The sequence below is a fragment of the Cibotium barometz genome, chromosome 44 (assembly GCF_041138505.1).
Source record: "Cibotium barometz isolate CiBa-2024 chromosome 44, ASM4113850v1, whole genome shotgun sequence".
In the NCBI taxonomy this organism is placed as follows: domain Eukaryota; kingdom Viridiplantae; phylum Streptophyta; class Polypodiopsida; order Cyatheales; family Cibotiaceae; genus Cibotium; species Cibotium barometz.
The window spans coordinates 9,292,655-9,309,604 of NC_141089.1; the positions used below are offsets into that span (position 1 = coordinate 9,292,655).

The 16,950-nt window shown below is 45.3% G+C and overlaps 1 protein-coding gene across 1 annotated transcript in view; it reads left to right on the forward strand.

The window, feature by feature from the left end:
• Positions 1 to 2,834: 2,834 nt before the first annotated feature.
• LOC147612930 (RNA-binding (RRM/RBD/RNP motifs) family protein) overlaps positions 2,835 to 16,950 on the forward strand; it is a 61,732-nt gene continuing 47,616 nt past the window's right edge. The window contains exon 1 of the mRNA XM_086782205.1: positions 2,835 to 3,062. Coding sequence (XP_086638331.1) covers positions 2,934 to 3,062 — 129 coding nt within the window. The 5' untranslated portion in view covers positions 2,835 to 2,933. The remainder of the gene's footprint in view (positions 3,063 to 16,950) is intronic.

Here is a 16,950-nt window from a genome sequence, read left to right on the forward strand (position 1 = left end):
CTGGTCTTCATGATTTCCACAACATCCATTTGGTCTCGGAAACACTTTTGCAGCCTCTCCTTCAGCAAACTTTTCAGTACCAACAAGTTGATTCTCTAGGTTTTGAACCCTGGTTTAATTCCGGGTCTCATACTCATTTCTTAGAATGCTCTAAGACACAAATGCCTTGGTTGTGTGTTGAATCGTAGTAAGAATAGAATCACTTACACTGGTAATAATGGCGTAAAGTGCATTTGCATTTTCGCTTCCATGCCCAAAGAAGAGCAACATCTGGTGGAATCATTCTTGTGTTATCGCTAGGGTCAATGGTTTCCACTGGTTCTTGTGTTATCGCTAGGGTCAATGGTTTCCACTGGTTCTTGGTCCGTTCCTAGAATGGTCTCCAATAGCTCATATGAATCAAGGATGACATTGATTTTAAACTTCCAAAGAGTGTAGTTTGTTCCATCTAGTTTCTAGTTTGCCTTCAGTGAAGGCAGGTGGACGGATGCTCAACACTAGAATAGTAGTAGCAAAAACGGTAGTGCCGAACCTTGAAGTAGACATGACTCTAAGCTACTTTTATGTAAAGAAAGACTAGACTTTGTGTACTATTGTAGCTAAATGCACCTACAACTTTGATACCATGTAAGACTTTGGCACAATGAAGAGAGATATAATAAGAGAAAATACACTAGACAATGTAATAGAGAGAATTGAGATAATTTTTAAATTCTAATTATACCAAACAAGAGATAGGTACAATATGATGGTGCTGTCCACCCGTGCGCTCTAGTGTAGAGCTTAGATGGCGATCTAGATAGACTCTAGATGGAGCATTGGATACCTTAGCTTGTGCCAACTATGTCCATTTATAGTGCTGCAAGTAGTGTGGTGGACGTGTCTAAGACGTGGATAGGTACATTGCATTGACATGGCTCACCGCCTGCGTATACATAACATAATCCAACCGCCCATTGCCTACTAATGAAATTAGTATTAGAGATAATATTCCCTATACCTTTTTGGGGACCCCAAGTAATGCTTGTACTCCTTAACATCTCCTCAACGGTCACAATTATGACCTCTTCTAGCATCTGGGTTGGGGTTCCCACCAAAGATATGTACGCTAATGGCTTCTCCTCATAATGGGGCCCTTAAAAATGTGCACCATACATCAATGTGAGATACATGCTGAGAGGTGGGCATTGAACATATACTAACACCAACTAATATACATTCCAACTATGATGCACTGCCAATGCAATAATACACCTGATTGTAGTTATACAAGATGTGGTGCAAAGGTCTTATTATAATCTATGCCCTTCTCCTGAGCATAACCCTTTGCAACAACAACAAGCCTTGCCTTAGTGGTCAATGTGACCATCAGCTTTACGCTTAAGCTTATAAACCCACTTTATACCAATGGTCTTTTTACCATAAGGTAAATCTGCTAAATACCAAGTGTTGTACTCGTCTTGCATGATTTGCAACCAATTCATTTTCCTATGCTTCTTGAAAGGTAATAGGTTCCTCTTCATTGTATATACTGGTAAATGAGAGCATGATCCATAACAAAATAAGATGCATGATAAGAACAACCTGCATGTGTCTTGCTAGGTAAAGGAGTAGCTAATTTGCTAGGTAAAGGAGTAGCTAATTTGCTATCCTGCAATATTTTGGCATATGTATGGCCGCCCTTTCCTCATTCACTACATTATCCACAATTGCCTCATCATATCTGTGGGCTAAAATTCAAAATGATTTTTTGGCCAATATGGGCTTATTTGCAACACCTTGTTAAGCATTCATTTGCTCCACACATGGTTGCCCGATATTGTATGAAGATAGAAGTGTATCAAAGATGTCATGTGAGCATACATTTTGCTATTTTTTGCATAAAGTATCCCACAAAAATGCTTTTTACAGTCTTATCAAATAGCTTACTATGTTCAAGCACAAAAGTATAAGCAAGACAACCAAAAAACACACAAAATGAGCCACATAGAGCTTCTTGCCATTCCAAGCTTCCTAAGGGGTAATTATCTACAAGAGCTTGGTGGGGCACCTGTTTAGCACATAAGTGGCATACATAAGTGTCTCCAACTAAAAAACATAAGGTAAATCTTAGCCTTTAACTATGCAACATGCCATCTAACCGGATATGTACATTAGCTTCACTTACTGAGATTCAATTTGACCTTATGACTCTCTCTTAAGGGTTTGTATATAAGAGAGAGATTCTTTAGTAAAATTTGGGACACATTCTAGGTTGGAATGACCCCCATATTAGTTAAGAGGGATGACCCCTCCACGTAAAATTTGCATGAGGATTTAGGGTTTGATCAATAAATAGAAAAGAGGCACAAAAAGATGGAAATGAAGAGATATATATATATATATATAGAGAGAGAGAGATTCCATCTCTTCGAGAAGACATTTTATTATAATTGGCTTTGTTGTTTCTTAATAGCATACTATGTTCAATATTTTTTTAAATCAAAGTATTAAGGTTTTATAAAGCTGAATCGTTATGTTTTAAACCTAAGGCTAGGCTAAAGTCACTACTTTTTCTCACTTTTATTTTATTCATGAAGACTTAAATTTTCAACACACCTCAATTTTTACTATTACATATATGATGTATATTTGTAAAACGTTAAAGTGTTCAACGTTAAAGTTCAATCTATATGTTCTCTTTATACAAACAAAATGAAAAAAGCACCTAAATAAATATTTAATTATGTTATTTTCAAAGTATTAAAATCCTAATTAGTTTTTTTTCAACAATGTAAGCATTCAAAGTTATGTTTTTCAATAATGATTAGTCAACTATAATCTTGGAAATTTCGTTTAAAATCGATGAGTTTTTTTTTTGGGGACAAATTTACTTAATTATTTTTTCGCAAGCACTCGAAACCTACTAAGAGAGGCTTTGTGTGTCCGCGAGCATGGCGGTCAAGACTAGCGACGAGGGCCCCGATTCTGCAAAAATGACAAGTAAAGAGAAAGATGATGCAGATGTCGAAGCTCGCACCGTATTCATTCGAAACCTACCTTACACCCTCACTGATTCACAGGTGCTCTCTTCTCTCTTTCTTTATTTGCATTTCGGTTTCAACTGTGAAGTGAATGGAGATTGGCAGGCTGAGAGAGAGAGAGAGAGAGAGAGAGAGAAGGGGGAGAGTTACATTATCATCGTCTTCAAAAGACCAAATGGGTCTATGGGTACAAAGGTTCCATGTGATTCTGAGCCATGGAAAAGACTAAAAGAAACTATAAAAACATGTGTTGAAAATCTGCACATCACATGAATAAATTGCACCATTTTGGTAGAGCTATCTTGCAAAAGAACAGTAAGGGTAGGAACATTCTCTACATCCCACCTGCTTTGGTCTTCTCTATGCCTATGTAAGCTGGGCTGAGAGGCATGCAATATGGCGTATGCAGGGTGTCCAGGGAGGGTAAAAGGATGGCCAAGTAGCATAGTTGCAAACAGCATGGTGTTTAATAATGTGAACTCCGTATATAGGCATGCACAACGGATGGAAGAATCATGCCGTATAACCTGCATTAGGATCAGCCATGTCTACGTGTGTGCGCATGACAATGGCTCAAAATTCACAATAATGTATAAGAATCACCGACTGCAAGATGGCACACAATAATCCACAGCACCAAATTTGAACCAACAAAAAATGCTTTCTTTTAAAGTATGATAATGAGTTTCAATGTTATAAGCTATCCAACTTAGCAAAGGTTATCCTGTCTACAATTGTAACATGATCTATGTGAGGAGCAACTTTGCATGGAGGAACCGTTTTTGCTTCCCCTTCACTTATGGAGAAAAATTTGTTGCCATGGGTTGAGCCATGACAAAAAATTACAAATGGATAGGTGTGGAATCATCAGTGTCATACCTCAATGTATAGAATGGTTTTTCTCCATGTTGAGCTATATGTTGGACTGTGTTCATCTCCAACATTTATCCCATTTATTGCACCATTTATCCAGCATATTTATCTGATGTATTTTACTCAATTGTGGGTATTTTTTCCCACATTTTTAGACACTTTTTCTTAGTCGTAGGTATTTTTCACCAGTTGTGGGTTTCTTCTACTAAATGACTTGGCTAGTTGTGTTGTATATAAGAATAGGCTTTTTGCCATTTAATTTATTCATCATTTTTTGCCAAAGTATTGGATCATTGTTGGTTGCTCCAAGTCTCTCCTCTGCTTTTGCTTGCTACCTTCAACCATTCTCTCATGGTATCAGAGCACTGTAGTTATTAGGCCCTTGCTTCTACACTCTGTAGGAAGACTATCAGCTAGCACTTTATTTTTTGGGGTAAGACTTATGTCACATGCACCCTGCACTGGAGTGCTATGTGACACACTGGCTCTACATTAGTACTACATTTATCAGGAGGATTTTACCTTTTTAGGAATATTTGTCGTATGCCGTGGCCCCATTGTGGGCCCCAATCCGAGACATGTTAGGCACGAGCTATGTAGGTGAGGCTCCACAGCCATAGAGAGTCTGTATGTGTCAGTCCTCTTACCCACTTGGAGAATTCATCAGATAAAGCAGGTAGAGGTTTGTCCTTAGAATTAGGTCATGCATTAGCAAACACATAAATGCATACTTGCTTTACGGTGAACGAGTGCATAGAGCGGAAGCATACAAGCACTAGAGTGTGCTGAGAGAGAGAGAGAGAGAGAGAGAGATGAAGCAACTATGTTGAATATACTGAAGTGAAACAGTCCCAAGTAAGAGACATGAACAGTCTCATAAGTGTGGGAAGCAGAAGGAAGACTAGACTATGAAAACTGAAAGAGGCAAGCCCACCTATTTATAGGTAAATAGGGCTGGCCGACTGGGCATGAAGCACCCGTTTGGGAAAAATGCCAGAAAAATATATAAAAATAGGGTGGTTAGCCCACTGTTAGAAGTCATCTCCTGTCTAGATTTATACACCAGGGCCTTTGTTGTGGGTGTGCCCGCCCTTATCAGGTGTTTTATCATTTTTCCTCACTCCCCGTATTTTTTTCCTATTTTTTTCCATTTTTTTGAGGCTTGGGAGGGCTGCCAGAGGATGCCAGGTGCACTCCAGTGCTGGCCGACTGGATGTTCATCAGTCGTGGGCTACAGGGCTGCTGGCCGACTGGATTTCATCAGTCGTGGGCTACAGGGCTGCTGGCCGACTGCATTTATGCAGTCGTGGGACCTATTCAGCAGTCGTGGGCACTTTATCTGCTGGCCGACTGCACTCCCAGGGATGTATATATAGGACCCCAGTCCCCATACCTTATTTGTATCATTTCTCGGGATCTTCTTGTGTATATAGAGCAGAGTTACACGCCTACATCTCTCTCTCTCTTGTGCTGTTTTTCTGCCTGCGTTTTTGCTCTCGTGTTCCCAGATTTGGTCATCATCTCCGCTGCGTATTCTGACATGGTATCAGAGCCCTAGGCTCTAGATAGGTCTTGGGATTTGTGTGAGCAAGAGGGGGACTGTTTTGTGGCTGATTGGTGGACTGTTTTGGGCTGATCGGGAAAGGAGAAGCAAGAGGAAGGCAGGCTGAGTTGCTGGACAGCCACTTGCAGGTTTTATTCCTTCTTTGTTCCCACCCACCCACCCTTTTCAGAGTACATCCCCGCAATGGCAGATCTATCTGTGATGGCCGAGAGACATGTGAAGATCCCGACACCCCCCACGTTCCCGGTGGACCGTCAGTTGGACGGGAGCAACTACGGCATATGGAAGTTGATGATGGAATCTGTTCTGGAGTCCTACGATCTCGCCGATTTCTCGTTGTTGGTGTTCCACGGCCGGAAGTAGAGGAAGGGGAGTTACTGTCAACCCGAAAGGACCGGGAGGCCCAGACACAGATGTGGGATCGTGTCAACGCCAGGGTCCGTTCGTTTATTTTCCTCAACTGCACACCACAAGTAATCAATCATGTAAAGCATATGACGCTGGCCAGAGGTATATGGCAGCATTTGGCCTCACTTTACAACAGGGTATCGCCCATGAAGAGGATTTCCTTGGAAGTACAGATGCGGTTTATGAGCCCTGCAAAGTCGTCGACGATGCGGGAGCATATTAACAAGCTACAGGCTCTTCAGCAGGAAGTTCTCCAAGCTGGGAAGGAGATATCGTTAGAGGACATGGCCATCACGTTGCTGTCACATTTGCTCTCTTCGTACTCAGCATTTTACTCGTCTTTGATTACCAGTGGTGGCAGGCTCAACACCATCACGTGGGAGGAGCTTGTGCCCATGGTCCTGGACCAGGAGGAACGATTCACGAACCCTCCTCAGGGTGGAGGTTCGGAGGCCTTCATGGCCAACAGTCGAAAGGCCGTAACCTGGGCAAAGGGAAGGCTTCATCAGAGAAGTCTTCTGAGAAGAAGTTCGACGCTGACGGCGAGAAACTGAAGGCAGAGAGGACCTGTAATGATTGTGGTGAGAAAGGCCACTACTGGAGGCAGTGTCCCAAGCGGAAGACCGAGAAGGGTGAAGACTCCTCAGCAGCAATCATGAAGACTCCGGCTTTTGTGCACCTGGAGGTGATGGACACCGATGCTTCATTTTCTTTAGGCAGGGAGGAGATTGGACGACTCTCCGCAACGGATACTCGGGAGTGGATTCTCGATAGTGGTGCTTCCAGGCACATGACTCCTTCCCGTTCCGGTTTACAGGATCTTTGCAGGCTTTCTGGTCATTCTTACTGGGGATACGTCTACTATCCCAGTTCACAGTGAGGGCAGGATGGAGATAGTTCCCGATGGCAGAGAGGGGAAGCATTCCTCCCAGGTGTTGTATGTTCCGGCACTTGGTTTTCATCTGTTGTCAGTGCATCAGGTTTGCAAGACTGGCGTACGGGTGGAGTTTGATGAGCATTTTGTTGCTCTCCGGGACAAAGCAACAGGCCACGTGGTTTGGGAAGGTGGAGTGGAGAATGGAGTTTACAGGCTTTCTGCACTCTCTCTCCCAGGTCCTCAGGTTTGTGATGAGTGGCAGTCTGGTAATGGCCACTTAAGTGTGGATACGCTGCAGGTGCGGGCTTTCCGAGACCAGGTGGTGGATAGCTTGCCAGTAGATGGCAGCAGTTGGCAGGAACTTTTGAGTATTGATGTTGGTAGTTCTTGTGTTCGTGAGTCAGAGGAAGCTGAACAGGTCACTTATGCTCTGATGTCTTGTAGTGTTCGGGACATAGAACCTCCAGTAGTTGAGGATGTTCTTTCCACGGGGACCTTTCGGAAAGCCAGGCAGGTGGCGGGTGCTTACTTGCAGAAGGAGGTGATTTCTCCAGGCTTTGTGGTTCTAGATTCAGAGGGGGTGGTTGACAGGTTTCATCAGGTTTCCAGGACTTGTTTGTGCACCGTAACAGGTGTTGATCCTTGTGAGCAGTGTCATGTCTGTGTGACTTAGAAGCTGTATGGTTCATGGATCTGGTTGATGGACACCAAATTGGACGGGAGCTTCCTGATGAGGCAGTTGAGCTCATGGTTGCAGATGTCTCTTTGGGAGGCAGGATTGCGTTTCCTGTGGTTTCTGCGGCATGCGAAGGATCATGGACTCTTGTACATAGGAGGGGGATTGTTGGATGGAGTCCGACTCCACGGTTGGAGTGACTCGGTTTGGGGAGGAGATTCGGACACGAGGGGATCTACTTATGGCCCAGGAGCAGTTTTACGGAGCAGGAGGAGGTTACATTGCAGGTTTGGGCTTCCACTGGAGGAACCCATGGTCATCCAGAGGCACTTTGTTCGTGAACAGATCGTTGCTGATGACATCTTGCTAGAGTTCTGTTCGACGGAGGATAGTACGGTGGACCTCTTCAAGAAGTCGCTCTCTCAGGATTTGCTCAGGCGGCACCCCAGCTCCCAGTGGTTGGTTACATAGCCAGGAGCTAAGAGGGGGTGTTAGAAGTCATCTCCTGCCTAGATTTATACACCAGGGCCTTTGTTGTGGGTGTGCCCGCCCTTATCAGGTGTTTTATCATTTCTCCTCACTCCCCGTATTTTTCCCCTATTTTTTCCCATTTTTCTGAGGCTTGGGAGGGCTGCCAGAGGATGCCAGGTGCACTCCAGTGCTGGCCGACTGGATGTTCATCAGTCGTGGGCTACAGGGCTGCTGGCCGACTGGATTTCATCAGTCGTGGGCATCGGTCTGCTGGCCGATTGCATTTATGTAGTCGTGGGATCTATTCAGCAGTCGTGGGCACTTTATCTGCTGGCCGACTGCACTCCCAGGGATGTATATATAGGACCCCAGTCCCCATACCTTATTTGTATCATTTCTCGGGATCTTCTTGTGTATATAGAGCAGAGTTACACGCCTACATCTCTCTCTCTCTCTCTTGTGCTGTTTTTCTGCCTGCGTTTTTGCTCGTGTTCCCAGATTTGGTCATCATCTCCGCTGCGTATTCTGACACCCACAACCAAGGGCCATGAAAAGGGACCAAAAGGGGACTCCAAAGATGAGCAGAAACTGCGGATGAATGTGCTAACACCCTGTCTCAGCATCAGATGCTAAACATACTCTGAGAAGCCGAAGATGAGGAGCCAAGGAAGCCTGAGAAACCGGCCCGGTGAACAAATTTGCTACATTCCCTGCTGAAGGACAATACTCCAAACACAAATCTCCAGCAAGAACCCGTTCACGAACATAGTGATACTGTACCTCAATGTGTTTCGTACGAGCATGAAACACAGGGTTCGTGGCGATGGCGATGCAACTCTGATTGTCACGCCAAAGAAGAGTAGATCCGGTAGGAGGAAAGCCAAGCTCACCCAATAATCTCTGCAACCAAATCGCCTCACATGCAGCATAACAAACTGCATGATACTCCGTCTCTGTAGAGGAAAGCGCCATAGTAGGCTGCTTTTTACTGCTCCATGAAATAGCTCCAAGCCCAAGTGAAAAAACACAACCGGTGGTTGAACGCCGAGTATCTGGATCTCCAGTCCAATCCGAATCAGACCATCCAAGAAGAGTGCATCTTTGGCCATGGAAGATGCCAAAGTCCAGAGTACCACGCAAGTATCGAAGAACTTTGAGAGCACATTGCCAATGCTGCTGAGACGGGGTTTGGATGTGAAAGAACTCAATAAGCTGACTGCGAAACAAACCTCCAATCGGAGTAGGTCAACCAAACCAAACAACCGACAAGAATCCGATACTGTCCCTGATCAATCCCTGGAGAAGCATCAAGAAGAGAAAGCTTCTCACTAGTATCCGTAGGAGAAGATATTGATCTGCATCCAGTCATTTGAAATCTGTCAAGTATCTCCCGTGTGTACTTTTGCTGAGAGAAGAAAATGCCCTTAGGGGTTTGCCAAATCTCAAAGCCAAGAAAATAATGCAAAAGGCCAAGATTTGTCATCTCAAACTCTGTCTCCAAAGCATCAGTGACTGAATGGATCCTCACAAAATAAGAACCTGTAAAGATGAGGTCATTGACATAGACGAAAATGATAACAATCAACCCCCTCTCAAGGAGGATATAAAGGTTCGAATCTGCATGAGAACGGCATATGCCGAGCTTATGAAAAAACTCATCAATCCGTTGGTACCAAGCCCGCGGAGCTTGCTTCAAAGTAACGCCGACTGGAGCAGATATGGGGCAGCAAAGTAAAGCTGACTGGAGCAACAGTCGTTTTGGGACACAGGACTGTGTGAAACCTTTATGCTAAGAGGTCCCAAGGATTGGCAGATTGGACATGCATATGTATAAGCCATGAATGGCCGTGATGTATTCAGTTAAACTCTTCCATTGAATTTGAATAAAGAAATACCGAAAGGGGCGCCAAGCTTTGGGGCCAACAGGTGTCGTCGTTATTTTCGTGTTGGAGCACTCTAGCTCCTGTTTATTTGATTAATTGTTTGGACTACAATTGGATTGGGTGAGTGCTAGTCTACCGCACTTTGGTTTCTACCAGAGGCTAGTTTCAGGTGGCCAACCCACAACCAAGGGCCATGAAAAGGGACCAAAAGGGGACTCCAAAGATGAGCAGAAATTGGGGATGAATGTGCTAACATATGGGATAGCCAAAGGCCATCCCATAAGCATGGCAGTCCACCAAGGGCAGCATCTAGGCCATGAAGGGGCTTGGGCAGCCAGCCGGCTGCCTACTCGTGCCCCTACATGCAGTCGGCCAGCATTAGGGCCTCCCAATAGGCTGTGAGGGCAAAAGGACTAGATGTGCAAGAGATTAGAGCAAATCAACACAGCATGAAATGAATGAATGAATGAATGTAAGTATAATGGTGAATGTAATCCAGTACAAGAGATCCTCTGATGCGAGGTGACTCTGATTAGTAGATTGGTGAGGAAGCAAACAAAGACCAAGTCGAAGCAAGTGGCTCGGTGAGTGACGAAGGCTCGCGTCAAGGACAGCGGTGGCACTTAGTGAGGATGTAGAGGTTGCAAAATGCAGAATTGAGAAAAAAATGGATCTGCTGCTGCTGATGAAGATGAAGCAAGGTGCTGCGCTGATCACCGGGCTGCTGTTGTGTGCAAGCCTCAAGGGTTAGAGCTGACCATGAAGATGATGTGTTGGTATATGGGCTGTTACGTGTGCAGAGGGTAGAGCCGATAGCTGCTGGTGTTGATCAATGATGATTTGGTGTTGGTTGGTAGGCTGCTGTAGTACGCAGGGGGTAGAGCGCCGGCTGGATGGTGTGGGCAGAAACGCTGCTGCTGCTGGATGTGTTGATGAGGCTGCTGCAATGGTAGAGCCGACGACCTTATGGAGTGTTGGTTGAGCCGATTGATCTGAGTTCGTGAGGTTGATGTGAAGGAGGGGCAACTATATACAGTGCTGCCACCCCCCTCCCCCACCCAGCTGACCAGGTCGGCTGGCCTTGTTGGCCAGCCTGGCCAACTTGATAAAGCCTTTGTAAGGCCATTAATTGGGGGCCTTTTAGGCACCCTTTTGGGCTGGTTGTCACACACAGGCTGTCGGCCAGCACTACCTGCCTGTAGGCAGTAGTCGGCCAGCATGGCAATGGGCAACAATAGGTCTTGTGTCAGCCAGCAGCTCAGCAGCAAGTCGTGGGAAGTACCCAAGTCGGCCAGCATTTAAATGCATAAAAAGGCAATATTTGTCCACATGAAGCAGGCTGACAGTCCTTCCTTGGACCAACCAGCATCATTAAACCATATAAAAGCAGCGCATCAAATCAGCATAATTTATCCATTCACAAATCAGTTCCACAGCAGTTCCAAGCAGTTCTAGTGCGCCTAAAGCCTTTGGCTTTCTTGTGCATACTTTCAACATCATTCCCAAGTCTTCCACGAAGAGCATCGTCAGCATTCAGTCGACATATGTGCATCCCTGAGTTTTGGGATTGCATAGTGGTCATTGAAGAGCAATTTGATGGAGCTTGGACAGCATCTGGATCAGCTTGTATTTGGTCTACATCGTCCTTGCGTTTGGCAATCCTCTGTTATCATTCATATTCATTGTAAGCAAATACTCCCCCTTGTAGGGGGCCCCTTTAGTGGGTAAATTGGGACCCAATACTGGGTCGACTACTATGTGCTTTCTCTCTCTTCTCTTCTCTCTCAAAGTGGAATTGCACAGACTCATGGGTATCACGCGTGTTATGATGATCAACCTATTGCATGCTACATTGGTATCAGAGTTGCAGGTTGTAACCCAACTTGACTACCCTAAAGTGAGCATTTCGTGGATGGTAAATTTGCGGTCAGGAAAAACCACCCAGGCCTCCATAATGTCACGAGAGACATCGTCAGCAAGCAATAAAGAAGACATGGAAGAAGAGATCTTCAGTGAAGACACAACTCCTACAAAAACGCTTCCGCAAAGCAGTGAAGGCTTCATCAGATTGCTCTTGGATCAAAACAGGGTGCTAAGGCAACAAATAGAGGCCAAAGAAGCAGAAGTGACCAAAGAAAAAAAAGCTAAAGAAGAAAAAGCCAAAGAAGCAACAGAAAAGCCAAAAGAGCTCTCAAAATTGAAAAGATTATTAGTTCTCTTGGAGCAACAATGGCACAAAGAAGATGCCAAAAAGGTGAAAGAACGACGGACTAGAGAAGCTCGACGTGAGGATGAACGAAGGGCCAGGACGCTAAATGTAGGGCTGATGTAACTATTTGGCCCTCCTAGCTCTATTTCACATGATGAAACCCATGCCCGGACACTAGATAGGTGGAAGAAGACACGGGGATAGGGTCCATAAGGTTTGATTAAGAAAAAGCACCATTCTTGGTCAAAAAGTAGGAAATAGTAAAAGTCAAACAGGACCCCGAGCCAAGGGCACCATTAGAAAGAGGAGACTGAGCCGAACCAAAAGGTAAAAGCCGCTTTTCAAAACACAGCTCCAATGCCAAAAAGCAAGGCCTTGAAGCTAGAAAAGCAAAATAAGAACTTTTGACTAAAGTTGAGTAATATTTTACTATGAAAAAGACTAAAAGCAAAAGCATCACTTTTTGGCAAAAAGCAAGGCTTCCCCAAGTATAAAAGAAGCATGAGCCTCTCTTGAGCATCAAGGTGAAGAAGAATCTCTTTATCGCGTTGCCATCTTCGTTGAAGCATGGAGATCATCTTTTCCGTCATCATCTACTTGATCATGAACTAAATCATGGAATTTTTCGTCACTACCCGGTTGATTTAGAGTGCCTCCATCAACTGTTGTACCACATCATCACCTGTCTGTACCAGGCTTAGTTAGTACGAAAGGTATGATACGGTACGGTACGATAAAATACGGTACTAATTGGTACCTTAAAATTTTTTGAGGTACGGTACGATATTAGTACGTTAAAAAAAAATACTTCCTAAACTTAAAAATTGTAGACCAGAAGTTACAAAATAGTAGAACCATGAACATAATGTCATCATGCCATTAGAGTACAAAATTGCTACAAAAGGATAGGCCAGAAACTCATGGCATGGGCGACCGCCAACATGCGTACAATGTGCATACATGATACTACATACTACAATACATCATCAATGGGCTAGAAGGAGATAGATGCCCAATGCCTAGAGAGCTATAACATATCAAAAGTCTACATCATCACCAACATCTGCATGATCATCAACATGATCACTACTAGAGTGTCCATCAAGAGAGTTCTCTGAAGAGGACTCTTCGAAGGTGGACGAGACACTCTGGGGATCATTCTCGCTAAGTAGGTTGCCGTCATCATCAAACAAGGGCTCTCTAGGCAGTGGGGTATCATCATGAGGGGGCAATGGAATATCATCATGAGGGCGGGGATTGGAGCTCGAGGATCCCCGCCTCACATATGTGCGAAGGCCACCCTCTGCCAATGTTGAAGGCGGAGGCCTATGAACTCCAACTGCTCAGTCCCGTCCATGGTGACCCCTGGTGTTGCGAGTATCTGCTGCCACAAGCTCACTATAGAGCTCCATGAAGATTGCCTCCTCCTCCTTCTCATCAGGTTGTTGATTGACACTTGCAAAGTTCTCACTCGTAAACGTGAAAGTGTCAACATTGACCTACACATTAAGGCACAAAAGTTAGAGTCTGTACAGTGTACACAAAACTTAAAAGTTATGAGTCATGACAAGTTAGAGTCTAGACTCGTCACTTACCTGCTTGGGACTACCCATACTAAGAATGCCCTGCATCATGCGCAAGTTAGTGCGGCAATAGACCAACCGCTCCAACTGTCGTGTGCTCAGTCGATTGCGTATCCTCGTGTGTATGAGAGAATAGGAACTCCAGTTCCTCTCACATGCACCCGTAGAACAATCCTGGGCTAGGACCCTTAAGGCTATGGGTTGGAGATGCTCTAGTCCATACCCAAAATTGTCCCACCAAAAAAGGGGCTTCACAAGTGACTCCCTCCTTCAGCAAGTGGGAGACGAAAAGGAGGTTTGATCTCTCTGATCAACATAGCAGCCCAACTCCTCTAGAAAGGCATTGTGCTCATCAACTGGCACAGCTCGAAGCATATATGCATCCCGATCTTGTCGAAGCTCCCTATCGGTGCAAACTACTGGAGACTTGTAGGCTGGATGTACCAATGCTGCAAACCCGTGGATTGGTTTGTGCATCCACCTCCATCTCTTCTGTGCAATCTCCATGATTTGTGCTCGCTCGTCAAATGTAATGTCTGTGCAAGCCTCCAACTCCACAAGGGCAGCTCTAAAGAAGTGGACAAGAAGGCCCATGGTGGACCCCTCGCAATCTGTCATTCGCAAGAGCCTATAGAATGGAGTCATAGCAATGACAATTGCTCGGACTCTAGTCCAAAATCTCTCCTCTAGGCAAAAGCGTTGCATGGCTTTGGCCTCTTCAGTGACGTGCTCATCCCATTCGTTCCACATGGTGGAAACAACTGTCTGGCGAAGGGCGGGCCTCACACCGTATAGACGCTCCAAAACCAGCCACATGTAGGCAAAGCGGGTGGCCGATGGCTTCTTCAAGTCAAGCCTGCTATGCGCACGAAACATAGCAAGCACCTTCACCTTTAGCATGAAGAAGTTGACAATAGATGTAGCTTGTTGCACAATCCTCTTCACCCACCCGAGCTTCGCCACATCCTCCATGAGTAAGTCAATGCAATGACTCGCACATGGAGTCCACACAATGGTGGGGAATTCCGCCTCAAGCAAGCAGCCCATGCGTCGACAATTTGATGCATTGTCGGTGATGACTTGCACCACGTTTTGAGCCCCAACCTACATGGTAGATAAATCATATGAGTTGAGGGCTTTGCACAAATGACAAAATCAGCCACACTTAAGTAAAATAATGCTTACCTCTATGATCGCTTGCCTAATATGGCGGTAGATGAAACTCACGGTAGTCTTTCTCCCCCTTCTCCCGGTGTCAACTGCACGCAAGAAGTATGTGCCAAGCGGGCAAGACACAAGGATGTTGATAATGCCACGCTTCCTTTGATCACTCCATCCATCTGTGAGAATAGAACATCCATACTTCGTCCATGCGGCTCGAATCGGGTCAAGGGCTCGATCAATTCTCTCCTTCTCTTCATCAATCTTCCTCGTGCGCATAGCCGTGCAAGAGACCTCCGTCCACCCCTCACATGGGCCCACATTCGCAATCGCCGTCACCATCTTCTTCCATTGCTCCTTTTGGAGTACATTGAAGGCAAGATTGCATTCAATAATGGTGCGAGCAATCTCTATCTCCGCAAGGCGTTGCCGCTAATTAAGGAATGCAACCGAACCTCTCACACTACCCATGACTTGGTGGAGAGAGGGTTGCACCCCTTCACGCTCCACCACCCTTTGCCTTTTGCCCGGTGCGGAGGCGGACTGTGAATCCGTGGAAGTGGCAGTGGAGGATACACCAATGAAAGAGCCGGTGGCCGCTTCATCATGTGCCGATGGTGGTGCTAGTGGTGGTGTCGGTGCGTGTGTTGATGATGCTCCTCTACTTGAATTTGAGCCGCCGCTCATCTTCCACGAAATGTCATCGGCAATGCTTTGCGGAATCTCCTTGCATGGGGCAACTTGTCCCCCAATCTTTGAAAGGTGCTGGAGAAGCCTTGTTGCACCACTGGTGTATGACTTGCCGCAATATCGGCATGTCCAATGATGGGAGTTGGACTTCTTGGTGTCCTTCTCCACATTGATTGAGGCAATGCAAATCAAAAGCCACATGCTTCTCGATAAGAGAAGGGCTAAAGCGTGGAGTAGAGGAGAGAGCGTAGAGAAGATGAACTATGGGAAGAGCTTGGAGGAAGAGAACTTGGAGTAGAGGCTCAAGTGGGATGGAAGGAGCTTGGAGGAGGGTGGAGGAGGGTGGAGGAGAGGCTTGGAGTAGAGGCTTGGTCCTTGAGGCTTGGAGTAGATGGAGAGTGGTGGAGGAGAGGCTTGGTCCTTGAGGCTTTTATAGAAGGACTCAGGAGAGATGAAAGGAAAACAGCCAAAAAAACGGGCAGAAAAACGGCTATTTCCAACAGGCAGAAACAGGGCAAAATCGTACCTGATCGTATGGATACGTATGGTACGAATCGTACGTACGATCTGATCCGTACGACGTACGAAACTAAGCCTGGTCTGTACGACCGTACGGATCCGTACAGCTGTGCAGAATTTAGAAACCTTAAAACTGCTCCAAAAACCCTTAAAATTGCTTTTTGGGGGTTTTTATCACCTGAAAATCATTAAAAACAGGTTTTATATCAGTTTTCTTGCCAGAAAGAGCTTTCCATGGTTTTCTTCATTGACAAGGCGGAAGGAGTTGTGGAGATTACTCATGAGATGAGCGAGTGATACTTGGACTTGGACTTGGACTTGGACTTGGGCTTGGACTTGGACTTGGACTTGGATCTGGATCTGGACTTGGACTAGAACTTGGATTGGACTTGGACTTGGATTTGGATTCATTGGATTTGGATTTGGATATTAGATCTGGTACTAGCTCGGTGAGAGATACTTGTGGGTCATCCTCGTGGTGTGTTTGACATCAGACATCTCGTGACTAGACATAGACATCGACATCGACTTGGATATCCTACATTGGCATATCTGTTTGTCTTGTACTCATTGATTGTATTGATCTTGGTCAGTGTGCTCGTGGCTGAGTTTGCCTTGTATCTCTGGAGCTCTGACAGAAACTCTGTACATACACCTTTGTATAAATGTATGCTCTTATGTGTGTGTGTGCGCACACACATGCGTGGAGTGTGTGTGTGGGAGCATATATTAATACCAAGTTCAACACCCACTATTGGGCACTGATGACGTTAGTGGAAATGTCATAGTATCTAGTCTATACTATGCATGATGGAGTTGATGGTTTATTTTCTTGTGGATGACTACCATGAGGTTATAAATTGCACTTTCCTATAAGGTGAATTTGGGCATGTTCTTGGATTCATCTAGGTATATCTTGGCCAGCATGCCCATGGATTGTTCTTGAATAAATTCCTGAAAGGGGGGTGGGCATGTTCCCCGCTCAGTGTGGTGTATTGTGCAAGATCCCTATT